The sequence below is a fragment of the Triticum aestivum genome, chromosome 2D, assembly GCF_018294505.1.
Source record: "Triticum aestivum cultivar Chinese Spring chromosome 2D, IWGSC CS RefSeq v2.1, whole genome shotgun sequence".
Taxonomy (NCBI): domain Eukaryota; kingdom Viridiplantae; phylum Streptophyta; class Magnoliopsida; order Poales; family Poaceae; genus Triticum; species Triticum aestivum.
Window position 1 is genome coordinate 63,779,923 of NC_057799.1, and position 14,254 is coordinate 63,794,176.

The window sequence follows — 14,254 nt, forward strand, 5'->3', positions numbered from 1 at the left end:
TAATTGAGAAGATACGGCAATAGAATACTTACCATATGTGTAACTTAACCTCGTCAGCCGCTCCTATTTATATACCATGACCAAACAGACGTACCCGACCATAGCTAGCGAAACACGGGAGAAAGCCCTGGACTAGAAACCACAAATCGATCCAAGAATCGCTAAGCTCGATCGATCGCCGTAACAGTGGTGCCGACACAGCATGGCGACCAGAGCTGCGTCTCTTGCTCTCGGTGCTCTCCTCGCACTCTCCCTAGGTTGGACCCTCTCTCTCTCCGTTTCATAATTCTTGTCGTGATTTTAGTTCAAACTACTGGTTAACTAATCTGTGCTTGTTTACATACACGATGCCTCAGTGTGTCAGGCAGTCTCTCGTGTGGATCCTGCCGGAGGGGTGGCGGTGCAAGGGTACCCGTGCGGCAACGTGGTCGTCATCCGCGTCCCGCACGACGGCGTCTGCCAGCAGGACCGTTGCGGCGGGCTGTGCGTGGAGCAGTTCATGTGGAAGTACCCGGGCATCAAGGCCGTCATAGGCGATTGCACGGCGGAGAATACCCACGAATGCATCTGCTCTTTTCTTTGCTAGTTGAACTTGATGTACAAGGGTAGTAGCCAATTTTGTGATGTTGTTTGGCTCGGAGGAAATAAAACTTGCTGCACATTCTTTTCTTTTTTGCTTTGTCAGCCCTAGCTATTTTGTTCTTGAGAATATATAATTCGGCCATATATGGACGGGCTCCAAAAAAGGACTTCTTGTTGCCACGGGTAACAACACACTATTATTGGAGGAAAATAGAACGAGCAAGAAACGAGCAGATGATAGAGATCGCTCAGATCTGACACCTACCATGACCACGCCATCCGTAGTCAACGTACGCATAACTGTGCCTTGCCGGCAGAGAAAGAAGCCGGCTTCGCGAAGATGGACGAAATTGTGGCCACCACGTCTGAACATGGGAGGCCGCCGCCACTTGGGTCACATGAAGGCCACCATCGAGGCGATGCCGGCGTACACAGCCGGTGTCTTGCCCGGTCGCAGGCCACCATCGCCTCCTTCCCTCCGGCTAAAGCACATCGCGGTGGCTGCACTCCGATGTGCGGTGTTGCCGAGCATGGGGAAGCGAGCCGCCCTTTGCGCTGAAGCATATACCTTTGTGGCTCTTGATAGTCCGATGAGCGGGCTGCCAGACATGCGGAAGACAATGAAGATCCGCCGCGGCCGGCCGTAGACTAGTCAAGGGAAAGTATATCCGCCGGCGCCGGCTATAGACTAGTTTTACCTTAGTCCAGTATAGTTTTTAGTTAAAAATTGTCAAAAATGTAATGAATTTTGGCCGGTTTATATAAAATCAGGCGTGTTTGCATTAATTCCGACTGATTAGTTCAAACAGGGGTTGAAATATAAGCGGGCAGCTTTGTACGGTGGCCTTTGGCATATCAGTATCCGCGGACTGGCCTCTATCTACGGATAGATGACGGAGTAAATTTGAAGTTTAGTGTTGAAGATGCCCTGAGGCTACCGCAGTTGCATGTTGTTACAAATCCTTTCACGTTTGGCTCCAAGTTGGGAAGCTAATTATGATCATGGGCTCTCCTTGGGGTGGGCGCTGAGAAATTTACGCCAAACTCATAGGTACAGAGGGAGTAATAACATAAGAGTATCTATAGCCGGACGCCCCAACCCCCCTTATACGTTCAGGCGGACGGCCCGGTCAGTGATCGGCCACAAAAAAGCGATCCAGATGGACGCCTCAAACGGGTCTCAAATGCCCGGACCGATCGACACCTCTCATATCCGACCCAAAATGCCCGGGCGCGTCCGCCACATCGGACTGGGCCCACGCTGGTCAACCTGACCCTACATATATTCCTCTCCATCCGCTATCCGGGCCAAACCCTAGCCACTTCACTCCAACTCCCTCCACTTTCCTCTGCCACCCAAGCTCCCGTCCGGCGATCTCCAACCTTCTTCGGCATGGTGGACAGCGGATCCAACGATGACCAGTACCGATCTGTTGACTTGGGTGTCGTCTTATGAGGTTTGGAGGAGGCAATTGCCGTCCGCATTGCACTCTGCCGCTTCCCGGGAGGATAGCGCCCGACCAACAGCGGGATCTGTCCGGCCCGAGTCCATTGCATGGCGCATTGGGCGCTCGAATCCTCCTGCGCCGGATAATTGCGGTCCTCTTGGGAGCCTTCCAATCTCCATTTCCCCATCACCAGTCTGCTGGAGTATGAGTCCTACTGGGACCAATGTGCCCGCCTGGGAAGGAGAGCATGAGGGCGGCGGAGGCCCGCCTCGCTACCGACATGGCGGCGGCGGAGGCAGTTGATGCGGTGGTGCGGGCGGCCACAGAGAAGGAAGGTATCCAGGCCCACATTATAAAGAAGCGGCAGCGGAGAAACACACGCGCCCTTGACTGATAGCAGAATCGGGCGGTCCATGCCATGGATGGAATGCCTCCAAAGAGGAGAAGGAGGACATCCACGGGTCGGACAACATCGACTATGAGCAGATCTGGCTCGATCTGTACTGCGTCTTCGACCGCTACTTCCACGAGATAGACGGCAAGGGCGCCGGGAATGGCAAGGACAGTCATGGATGATCTTCTAGTCAATAGCTAGCATGCAGATTAAACATGTCAATTTTTGGTAGTCCTATGGCATGTCCTGATGTAGTAGCCAGACGATGTGTGTAATGCATCGTTTACGTAGTTGCATGGGTTTGTATGGATTTGAGGTATGTTAATTGAGGTATCCGGTTGTGAGAAGGAAAACTTGAGACATGACTGGTCAGTGTCCGCGGGCGCGTTCGTGGGCCTTTGAGGGACCGAATTTGCCAAGTTCGATCGTAGATGCTCTAACGGGTCTCCAACTTATCTTGTGGCCTTTTATCAAGACACAAAGAGTCTGCACAAAAGTGTGAACAAATGACGGATAAGCTTGCATTTGCAATCAACATTTGTACAACTTTTATAAGTTCCTTTTGCAATACAGACCAAAGATTTGCCTCATCTATTAATTATAACAAGGTTTTGACGAAAATATACCAAAAATACAAAGAGAGTTACTCCTGGAATTCACATTTCACAATAAATCACAACTATCATTATCTCTTGTACTCTCCTAGCTAATAAATACATGTCCGGGCTGCCCGCGAGGGGTATGTTAAATCAGCACGGAAAATTATCTGTGCCGGGGACCGGACCCTCTCTCTAAGTTGCTTAGCCATTGCTTTTTGGGCATCCCTCTATGTTGGAAAGAAGCCCCCTACTGGAGGAGGTATTGGGATTCTTGTGTCACAACCCTTACATGGATATTGACCGTCTGTCAGAAGAACCGTCTTCAAGTCTGGAGCATGACCCATCACGGTACTTACAAATAAAAAGTGTTGCTCCACTAGGGGCCGAAAACCACCGAACTACAACTCTTTCAATTGCCACTTGTGACAGCTGGTGAACCCAGGCAACTTCCATGAAGGTTCCACTCTCTGAGCACCAAAACATCTTATTCTTGCTTCATCACCCTCCTGGCATGGATGTTCAAACATCTGCATTCAACCACCAATACCTAAATTATAAGGGGTTATGGTAGGATTCTAATCAAAGCCAAAGAGACTACAATGGTGCTTTGAGTCAGATAGACTTGTACACATTCTAACTAAAAGTTGAAAAGAATGAGTAGAAGTACCTCAAAATCAAATGTCTCGACAGATAGAGCAGCTTCGATGAGATTTAATGTCCATAATAGGTCAAATTTTGTAAAGACACCATGAATAGTCAGCTTTCTTAGCTTGTTGAATGCAGTGCGTAGGTATTTTCCTTCTGGTTACATCCAAATCTGATGAACACAAGAAAGGTAAAATAGAATAATTGTACATCTGTATGTCATAGATGCAAGTTATGTGTGCACCAGGTTAGTCATTTGCTAAGTAATGGGATGCTTCCTGGAAATTATAAATTGTAAATAAAAGCAAATAACATGGTGAAGGAATGAACCAGCAAAACTAGAACAATCCTAGTGCTAGTCCAACATTAAGTTCGTACGAACGAAATAGCACAAAACCACAATATAACAGCTATCGGCTAAACTTACCTTTTCTCCTCGAAAATTTAAGGTTAAAGTATGTATGTTTGTGGCACCGTCTAGAACCTGGCTTAAACTAAAGTCTTGGTGAATGAGAGTTGCATCACAGACGAGGGATAATTCCTTGAGTGACGGGACAGAACCAAAACACAAGGGGGCCTCATAAAACAACCAAGCCTGCCAACGGACCCGCTCTAGTTTTGGAAGGAAGAGCACCTTAGCTCTTTTCAACTTGGATACGTAGACTTCTAGAACTCTGAGATTCGAATGTGGCGCATTGATCTTCCATACAGAACAGTCCCCGGTGTCACAGTGGTCCAGACGAAGGTGCAGCAGTTGCTTGCAGCAGTCGAACAGAAGGTGATTCATGTCCCGTTCGGCCAAGCGAACATTTTGTAGATGGAGCCTTGTGAGGCAACGAAGAACGCTAGGGTATGCACTGAAAATCTAGAGCGCGCCCCGCACCTAGCGCCGTCCAGCAGGCCGTGACCGCCACCGGCGGCCAAGGGTTTCCCCCGGCCAAGCACCCTGCCGCCACCACCGGCCAGCAGGCCGCGCCGCCCCGCACCTAGCGCGCGTCACGACGCGCCGGCCGCCGAGCCGCCGCCGCGCCCGAAGCGAACGGCGCGCGCGGAGGAGCGACGCACCGCCGCCGCCACACGAGCCCCCAACTCGAAGACGAGCCGCTCCGGCGCGCCAGAGCCCCGCCGCCGCGTCGTCCTCCCCAGGGCGACTCGGGCGGCGGCGCATCTCGCAAGCGCAGCGGCCGCACCCCGGCTTCCCTCCCCCCGCCGCCGCCCAACAGCCTCTGCCGGGCAAAGCCCCGCGCGGATCCGGCGGCGGCGGGGCTCTGGCGCGCCGGAGCGGCTCGTCTTCGAGTTGGGGGCTCGTGTGGCGGCGGCGGTGCGTCGCTCCTCCGCGCGCGCCGTTCGCTTCGGGCGGCGGCGGCTCGGCGGCCGGCGCGTCGTGGCGCGCGCTAGGTGCGGGGCGGCGCGGCCTGCTGGCCGGTGGCGGCGTGGAGCGCGCGGGCCGGTGGCGGCGCGGCGTTCTTCGCGGAGGAGATTGGATCTGAGGCGGCGGCCTCGCTGGTGCGGACGGCGCTCCTCCGGCGGCGGGGAGTGCTCGTCGGTGAGGTAGGCCGGATCTCCTCGGCTGCGCGGGCAGCGAGGTCCCGGTGGGCGCTGGTCATGGCGCGGGGAGGCCCCGGGCTCCCCTCGTCAGTTCGGAGGCGATCTGGTCCGCTTGTGATGCATGACCTCCGGCGTGCACGCGCCTGCTGACGTTGTGGCTGGTTCGGAGGTGGCTGCAGGGTGCTTGGCCGTGGGAAACCCTTGGCCGCCGGTGGCGGTCACGGCGTCGATGGCGTCCCGGACGCCATTCCCTCCTTGGTGGCGGCGCCGAGGCTAAACCTCCCTTGCCTCCCCCCTTCCCCTGCGCCCGGGTGAAAACCCTAGCCCTGGTGGTTAAGCGGCGGTGGCGCCACAGCGTCGTCACCTTCTTGAAGGCGCCGACTTGGGCATGGGGATGCTGGGCGTGCATGGCGAGCTTGCCTGTCCTGGTGGCGGCCCGTCCGATCTACCGCGTCGCAGCTCCGGGCATGTCTCGTGACTGCGGTGCTTATCTTCCGGCCGTGTCTCCGACGGCGACCTTGCCCTTCCTCACCTTGTACTTGCCGTGGTGGAGCGGTACTTCATCTCACTCATTGATGGCGGCGGAGATCGGCGGCATGGTGCTGTGGAGGCTCGGCGTCCGATGCGCGGAGATGGACTCGCGCAGGAGGAGGTAGCTGTCTGGCGTCATGGTGACGTCGATGGCAAAAGTGGCCTTCACAAGGTAGAAGACTCAATATAATCTGAAGACGGACCGGTGGAAGATGGCGGCGACGGCACAAGAGTGCGTCTGACCGGATTGTGCCCCAGACCCGGTATGTGGCTCGGCTGGGGCTTCCGGCTTTTGATGTTAGGTTTAGGTGAGTGGTTTGGGTATGTGGCCCAGCTAGCATCCCTTCATCATATGGATAAGAGTAGCGGCATATATTGCCAAAATGGTGGATTCAGGTATATTGTTTGTAATACTTTGTAAGGTCCTCGAGAATAATTAATAAAGTGGCCGTATGCATCTCCCAGATGCAGAGGCCGGGGGTCATCCTCCTTTTCTAAAAAAAAAATGCACTGAAAAATCCATCCATATCCTGAGCTTGCTGCACCATAACCTCATGTTCGGTGTCCTTGGGCTCTTTATCGGTTAAAATGGCGAGCTGCAAATCTTGTACCATCTCGTTGTCAATGGCGTTGCTGACTAGCAGGCCGATGTCACGCGTGTAGTTTTCCATGAGATAGAACCCAAGGCATAGCTTTCTGACGGTGTGTTCCCTGCGGGACTGAGCCAAGAGGTTGCTCGTAGCTCTTGTTAGAGACGCCATTGCTTGATCGATGTGTCGTGTGGCCCCTGCACATGGGGCACTAAGGAAGTCCATGGCATGGAATTTGAGAGCAGGAAGTAACCACGGCAAGTTTCTCCACCGCGTTGATAAAACGCTACTTTTTGCTGCCGTCGCAATGTCGACTCTTACCAAGATAGAGATTAAGATGTCGCCGGTCAGCGCGCTGAGCCTATCTTCCACACATTTTTGCAACAAGAAAAATATATCATCCATGGATACAGTCAAATCAATGTGCTTTAAACAAAACACGGTTTTAGAAAGTTTGATGTGTTTTGACTTTTGACATCAACAAATATACCACCGTTTTACAAATCATAGTATCCCTAACACCGTGTTCTTTTTAGTATTTGAGAAAGAGATCTCAACCTCTTCTTTCTGAACCAAAGTGAGAAGAACGGTGGTTTTTAGAAACTGATGAAGTATTCATTGCCTAGGCATTTTTACGCCGAGGTTTTAGATTACTATGGTTTTGGAAAAAAATGTGTTGCCAAACTGGGCGAGAAAGTAAACGTAACATTGCATTGCATTCCTGTGGTGTGTAATAGTATCATTTTTATTTATAATTTCAATACATATATTGGGTAGCCTGAAGCTGAACAGTAGGTTGAAGGCGGAGAGGCTAGCAAATCAAAAGGAGAAGCTGGCCAAGAAGAACTTACATGGCGGCGCACATTATCTGACTCCATGGATAACACCCTCTGGGTCCAGGAGGCCCTGAACAACGGGCTCATCCTTTGTTTTTGGAGCGCTCGTCTGTATTAGTTCAGAGAAGAGAAGCAGAGAATCGCCCACTTCTCTCTCTCTCTCTCTCTGAGATGAAACCGAGTGCTGGTGGAGGAGATTGAAGCCTGTAAAAAGGATCGGGATGGTCTCACAGTCACGGCCTTGCAAATCAACTGCCCCGTCCGTCTTCGCTAGAGGCAGCTGGTAAACGGATGCTCTACCTCTCGCGGAACAATTCTGGTTCTATACTCCTAAACAAGGGATCCTGGAAATCAGCTGTCCTGGATAGCCCGGCTCATGATCAGACCCTGCCGTCAGCGCGAGGAGAGGGAGAGAGAGGGCACGCAGAAGCCAAACGAAGAGAGGCCTCACCTTCGCGCCTGCTGGCCGGCGGCCAGCACAACTCTAAAAACGCAGACCTTTTGAAAAAAAAACGCAAATATTTATTTTATTTCGTTAAGAAAAAACAGATCATATATTCACGGGTCGAGCAGAGAGTTTTCAAACGAGAGTGGTTCTTGTACACCTACTCTCGGTGCACCCACGCAAGAAAACATATCAAAACATTTCGAAAAAATCTGAAACTTCGTGAAAATGATCATCAACAAATGTTATGGGGGCTTGCAAAATTTGATGGTCAAATAACATTCGAGGAGCTTTCTACAAAAAAGACAAAATCACTGGAAATTAGTCAAAATGTACGTGCACTGTTTGAGCAGATTTTACAATTTTGTCTTTTTTGTAGAGCGCTTCTCGAATGTTATTTGACCACCAAACTTTGCAAGCCCTCACAACATTTGTTGATGATCATTTCCATGAAGTTTCAGATTTTTTCTAAATGTTTTGATATGTTTTCTTGCGTGGGTGCACCGTGGATGCACCGAAAGTGGGTGCAGCTACTACTTTCCCTTTTCAAAAGCAAAGCCCTAGACTCCTCGTTCCCTCAAGCCTCGCCGCCGCCTCTTCTAAGTTCTAACCCACACCCCATCCCGCCGTCCGTCCTACGGTTACCGAAGATTCTGAGAAGACGATGGATTCCGAGAGGAAGATGGACTCTATTGTACTAGATCGGAAGTATTCTGGTCTGACTCCGAGGTTATTGGATTCTCCCCTATACCCAAATCGGATGGCTCTTGAGAGAGGAATGGCGGGCATGGATCCAACGTGGAGGGACAAGTCTTTTGATCCCAAGAGGACCATGGATTTTGCCCTGTTTGGAAAGGTCTGCTACGGATTCGTCTTGCCGTCTGCATCCCATGAATCTGTGGAGAGGATTTTTAAGCTCAGAGAAACGACGATGTCCCGAAACTGCCTTCGATGGAAGTCATTCTCTACAATGGTATATATGAGGAATTTATATCTTCGGTTTAAGATTGAGCCTTGGTATCGATCTATGTTAGGAATTTTAGACCTGTCGATGACGTATTCATGCGATGCTGTGATTTTCTGTTTCTGTTATATCTTTATCATGTTACTATTGGATTTCACCATCTGACCTAGCTAGTATTTTTCTTTTGTGATAAGATATTGTGAGCGCCACATGGGGCTGGGACAGGCTGTTGCCGTGGACGAGCGGTTCTCTTCTTTTCGAAGACTACTTTGGTTACCTTGAGCAGTATTATTGCCGAAATGAAAACGCTGTTTTTGCGCGATGATTCTAAAAGGCTCATTGCCGCAGCAGCTAAAGAGGTAAGTTACTCCCTCCGGCCTCTACTAATCTGAATTGTGATATTTTATTGATGAGTGCTCTTCTAATTTACTTGTTCACACCGCTACTTGGTATCAAGTGTATGGAGACAGAGACAGAGTTAATTGCTCAAATTGCTTGCCATGGTCGAATGGCTGAGCCTTATGCTGAGCAGAGCCAAAAGATCATGGACCAAGCACTTGCCTTCAGCATGGCAGATGGTACACTTGCTATTCCAGCTGGCTCCATTCTTCCAGCTGCTTGCTTTAGGGTACGCTCTGCAAAATACAAATATTGTCAACGCATGCCATTTCTAGTATTAATCGCTTATTCACCACGTACTTTTTTGACACCGCTTGAAAATCGATTGTTGTATTCAAGTGTATCACAGAGGAGGGCAGGTTCAAGATAATGGGAATGTCCGACCTGAATGTTGATGATTTTTATGTTGGCGGTAAGGTCCGGCACGTTGCCTTAATGGTCCTGATCCACTACAGAGGGCCTCATTCTAAGCAGATCTCTGCTGCCATGCTGGTATGTTCATGCCTCTGCCCAAACCGTGTGGTTTGCCTAATTTCCAGTATTCATGCTTCAACATGGCCATATATAAGCTTCTCATCACCAATTGTGTAATGATGTTTTGAAGGGCCTGGCAGAGGAGTATTCTTTTGCATGTAAGTTGCTGGCTGATGAGCCCAGTGCAGAAAATGATGACATGTCTGACCTTTCTGAAGAAATCCGGCGCCGTTTGCTGGAACTTCTGTTCATTATTCATGACACCTTCCCTTTTGAATCTGCTATCGACTATGATTCGATTAAACATTTTCGTATTGCCATGATAAACGCGCATACAAAGTATGATCTGAGTACTAATATTATTTTGTATTTTGTATTGAATTTATATTCTTGAATCCGAAGTGTAATTTTGTGGTGTGCTGCCAGGAACCTATCTGAACCAAGAGAGGAAGTTGCAAGTGCAAATGAGGTTTCCTATGCTAAATCTGATGAGATTTCCATTTTAAAAACTCCAACTCCATTGCCGCGGTACGATGTCAATAATAAACAATGTCTTGTTTTTCTTGTTGCGTTTATTACGTTGGTGCAAAGTGGTATTTACTGGCGTGTTGCTCCTTGTATGGTGTCAGGGACTTAGGGATCAATGAATAATGGAAGTGGAAGCGACATGCGACTTTTCTCCTGATATCACTAGTGTGATTATTTCTAAAACTCCCATACCAACCAAGAGTGTTGTTCCTGATACTCCATCATCATTGTATGCTATCAATAATAAACATTGCCTTGTTTTTCTTGTTGCATTTATTATGTTGGTGCGAATGATACTTTTACCGGTGTGCAGGAATGCTAGTGCTGCCCTCTTGGGCCGGAGTGGGCCACATCTTAAAACAAAACCTTCTCTTAGAGTCCTCAAAAGAACAACCCCTAAGAAAAGGCCCCTCTCTCTTCAAAAGAAAGTGAACTTACAAAAGATTCTTTTACTGTACTTGAAATCATGTGTGTTATCTATCAAGTGTTTATGATACGATATGGATACAATCGTGGACAGTTGTTTGAAGAAATAGAAAAAAAGAACTAAAGTTCCACAGTTCCATTGCCAAAGCCGAAACCTTAAACTTTGTTGCTCCTCCATCGCAACAGTCGACAGATGACAACCATGGCACAAATTGAATGATTTGTTGAATATCCGTAGCATCAAGGCATGAAAACCGCAAGAACATGCCACCTCGAGAGGCGGAACTGTGCAGACAGATGAAGAACATTTGTTGTGTATCACCGTAAGGTTGATGTGATGCAGATGCAATGAAGCAGAAGAACGGGAAGAAGGCTCATTTGCCACCATCGTGCTTGGTTGAGACATTTTGGCAAACAGTGACCAGACACGACGGACGAGTGCTTCGCAATCCGTATTCGTGACCCGACAAGCGCCTGCGACTCTGTGAAGACGTAGTCGGTGTTGAGTTCAACGGTGAAAAACACTCGATAGCCAAAAGTGGAGGAGGATGCGGACTGCTGCCTATCGGGTGGTCCGAGCTGCTGGGTGGCATAGTAGTAGGGCGCCTTCAACTGAGAGGGCCGGGTCTACGACAGACCGGGCGACACCGTCCTGCCCTTGTGCTTTGTCTTAGGAGCTCCTCATTGACTGCCGCCGCCGCATCCTCCGCTTTCTTCCTTGCCTTGACGTGCTAGGCGTTGCGTTCCATGGACTGAACCTTCCAGGCGGCCGCCTCCGGGTCCGACGGGGCGATGAATATTGTTATCGACTCCTCCGACGGCTCCATCACGGCGGTGGTCGGTGGACGACGATGGGCCGGAATGAGAGGGGGGGGGGGTCGATAGGGGCAGAGGCAACAAAAAAGTGTGGGTTTCGCTTGTAAACAATAAGTCCGACGTGGCAGACATCTGGACCCCTAGACCTCCCCCAGTTTGGTATCGACTTGTGGGATTCCGGACGTCAGGACCGGTCTGAACAAATTTGGGGACCACTGGCCAAACATGTCCGCACTTTGGAGTTGCCCTTAGTCACCTTATTTTATATTTGAAGATTGGGTACCCTTGCAAATGTTACATTTCCATTTTGCCGCGGATATCCGTGGATGTATTGGTCAAGCCAGTGGAGATGAGATGATGAAAATCAGAACTAAAGTTAGGCATGGACGGCACACTGAAGAGTTCAGAGTGGCATCTCACTTTGTTGGCCTTTATCCTGCACTTTCGGACCACTTGCGCACCTTCAAATCTCATTCACGAAAAAAAGCTGTCACAGGTCTTATGAAGGTCATTATACATGTTGTTTATACACCACTAACGAAAGAATCTGTAAGACTCACATTAGAGGATTGTTATGCAAGCAAGGGGAGGGACAAGCGTCATCATTAGACGTGCTTTATACTCGAGAGGATCGTCACACTTTGGAAGACACTGACATTGTGCGATCATGTAGCAATACCGGGTCAATACCGGCTTGCTTACATGATCTTCACTGAAACTTTAGCACGCAGATTTACGAAATACGATTATCCAGCCAGAATATATGATACGCACGCTTGTGCGTATTCGAGAAACGATTATCCATCCGGTTGCTCTACTTAGCCAACTTACAACAACACTTGCGTCAAGCGTTTGCAGCTCCTGCAACTTGCCATACACTTCATTTCAATCCAAACTAAAGATAGACAAGACAGAGGTGATTAACAAGATCTCAGTATGCTGAGATGGTTGGACCGACGAGGCGGTGAGCTATTTTCACCGGCCGTGGAAGGAGAAGCCGGCGGGGAAGAGGTGGAAGATGCCGCCGAGCAGCCTGGTGAGCGGGCCCTGCAGGTAGGACACGAGCTTCCCCGCCGGCGGCAGCTGGGCGTCGCACTTGATGAGCGGCGTGTCCACCACCAGCGAGCACCGGCCGATGAACGCCGCCAGCGCGCTCGTCAGGTCCGCCTCCATCGTGAAGGACCCGTTGGTGTTCGTCGTCGCGCCGGCCACCACCTGCCCCGCGCACCGCAGCTCCACCTCCGCGTCTGCATAGCACAGAACAGATCCATTAGCCGTATGTGTGTGTGTGCGTGTGTGTCGCCAGGATTTGCGAGGCATGCGCGTACGTACTCGGGAACACGGGGGAGGTGGCGATGTCGATGAGGCTGCCGGTTTTGCACGGCACGACGCCGCTGACGACCAGCCTGCCGAGCTTCGCCTCGGCGCCGCCGAGCACGCACGCCAGCGCGGCCACGAGGAGGAGAACCACCTTAGATGCCATTTGTCGGGGCGCGTCGGAGCTTTGATTCGTCTGGCTTCTTGCTTTGAACTAGGAGTAGGACAACCTATTTATATACTCACTCAGAAAGTGGACGCACCACTGTACTACCAGCGTCCTCTTAATTTTAACCAGAGTTAAACTTAATCTGGATCAGCTCAATAACCTCGCTTTAATTAGTCTTATCCAGTCATGAAAATCTTCTGTCACTGAGAAACTTCTAGCCGGAGTAGTGTTACAAAGATCGCCTTATGATCCACGAAGAACCTTTACGCTTTTCTGGCGGGGTAAAATCATTACGCGCGCTTTTCCCCCCTCTGAAACAGACCTCCATGGTCGTTAGTGCGTCCAAAAACAAGCTTTAATGCCGGGCTTAGTGATGTGCAAAAGAAACGGAAATGATGTATCGATAAACCGATCGGCGTGCCATGTCGGCAATTGTTTATCCCGCCATGTTCGACATGTTCGACGAGCTCTCGTGGTGCGCTTTTGCCGCCTAGCGCGTTAACAAAAAGGGTCAGTAGCTGGCAGCTGCTGAGAGTGAGCTGATCGAGCTTATGGTTGCGTGCCTGTTTATTCCCACTTGCGAGTGAACAGTAAGGCAGGCCAGAGACGAGTGTCCTCTCCACTGGCGCTTTGCGCGTTACTCCGCTCGTGACTAGGAGTAGCTGGACTACATATGTCCTGTAGATTAGTATAGATGTACGTAGCACATAGTTACATAGGTGCAACCGTCTGACACAACTAAAACTGGACCGTGAACAAAAGATCGAGTTTGCTTAGGCATTGTACAATGCAAGATGCTTCAGTGCTTAGCTCTGCACAAGAGGGCTGCCTGATTATTTTGTCTCTCCTCTACCAATAAGCATTGGTGCTTATAAAAAAACTGGTTTATTTTTCTAAACACCTCTCATAAGCACCTTGTGTTGTAAAGGGCTTAGAGCATCCACATTGGTTGGAGACCAACTCTAACTGGCCGACCGATGCGGACTTTATCCGCTTTTTATCTGGTTTGGTGGACAATAGGGGCGTCGTCCGCGCCTTGTCCGCGCCCATCTGGCCGACCCATTTGATCCGCTCGGCCGTTTTTCTTTTCTTCAGTAAACATATTTCATCATCAAACATAGCAAGTCATCTAGCATTTGTTTGCATAGTACCATATACCATGCCAGCATACAACATTGAACGAAAAGACCCACCGGAGCCCCACAAGTGCCATGGGCATAGTTCATGCATCTCGGCCATAGTTCATGAAAAACAAGCAAATAAGAGATGATCATACATCTTGGTCCATCATGAACTTTTGCTTCCTCCCAAACCAAGTCTTCTTTTTTGGGGCCATCTTGCTTGTGTCAGTCCTGATGATCTTCACTTCCTTAGAGATTAGCGCGGGCTCCAACTCCTTTTGCTTCACCTCCACTTCCTTTGGCTCTTGACCAGGCATTTCCTTTATCGAACGGGAGCTTCTTCTTTTGTAGGTCAAAAAAGTTGTTCATGGCCTCCTCAATTTGAGATTTCAATTATTAATGAGCCTAGCTCATTTATTTCT

General features: G+C 49.9%; 2 protein-coding genes across 2 annotated transcripts; both read right to left on the reverse strand.

Moving 5' to 3' along the window:
• Nucleotides 1-4,023: 4,023 nt before the first annotated feature.
• On the reverse strand, nucleotides 4,024-7,260 carry LOC123048725 (uncharacterized). The gene is made up of 3 exons (XM_044471769.1): nucleotides 7,189-7,260; nucleotides 6,257-6,715; nucleotides 4,024-4,533 (listed from the first exon to the last, which is right to left on the reverse strand). Exons 1-3 carry the CDS (start codon nucleotides 7,258-7,260, stop codon nucleotides 4,024-4,026), a joined length of 1,041 nt encoding a protein of 346 aa, XP_044327704.1.
• A 4,727-nt stretch (nucleotides 7,261-11,987) lies between these two features.
• On the reverse strand, nucleotides 11,988-12,761 carry LOC123048726 (phylloplanin). Its single transcript, XM_044471770.1, has 2 exons — nucleotides 12,558-12,761; nucleotides 11,988-12,472 (listed from the first exon to the last, which is right to left on the reverse strand). Exons 1-2 carry the CDS (start codon nucleotides 12,706-12,708, stop codon nucleotides 12,201-12,203), a joined length of 423 nt encoding a protein of 140 aa, XP_044327705.1. The 5' UTR covers nucleotides 12,709-12,761; the 3' UTR covers nucleotides 11,988-12,200.
• Between the last annotated feature and the right edge of the window lie 1,493 nt (nucleotides 12,762-14,254).

Bases quoted from the DNA above. Each gene is read 5' to 3' on its own strand.
- LOC123048725 (XM_044471769.1), bottom strand. From the start codon at position 7,260: ATGAGCCCGTTGTTCAGGGCCTCCTGGACCCAGAGGGTGTTATCCATG. The intron at 6,716-7,188 runs GTAAGTTCTTCT...TTCTTGTTGCAA, and splicing joins CAGATAATGTGCGCCGCCAT to AAATGTGTGGAAGATAGGCT. The intron at 4,534-6,256 runs GCATTTTTTTTT...GGCGCGCTCTAG, and splicing joins ATATGGATGGATTTTTCAGT to ATTTTCAGTGCATACCCTAG.
- LOC123048726 (XM_044471770.1), bottom strand. From the start codon at position 12,708: ATGGCATCTAAGGTGGTTCTCCTCCTCGTGGCCGCGCTGGCGTGCGTG. The intron at 12,473-12,557 runs GTACGTACGCGC...TGTGCTATGCAG, and splicing joins CACCTCCCCCGTGTTCCCGA to ACGCGGAGGTGGAGCTGCGG.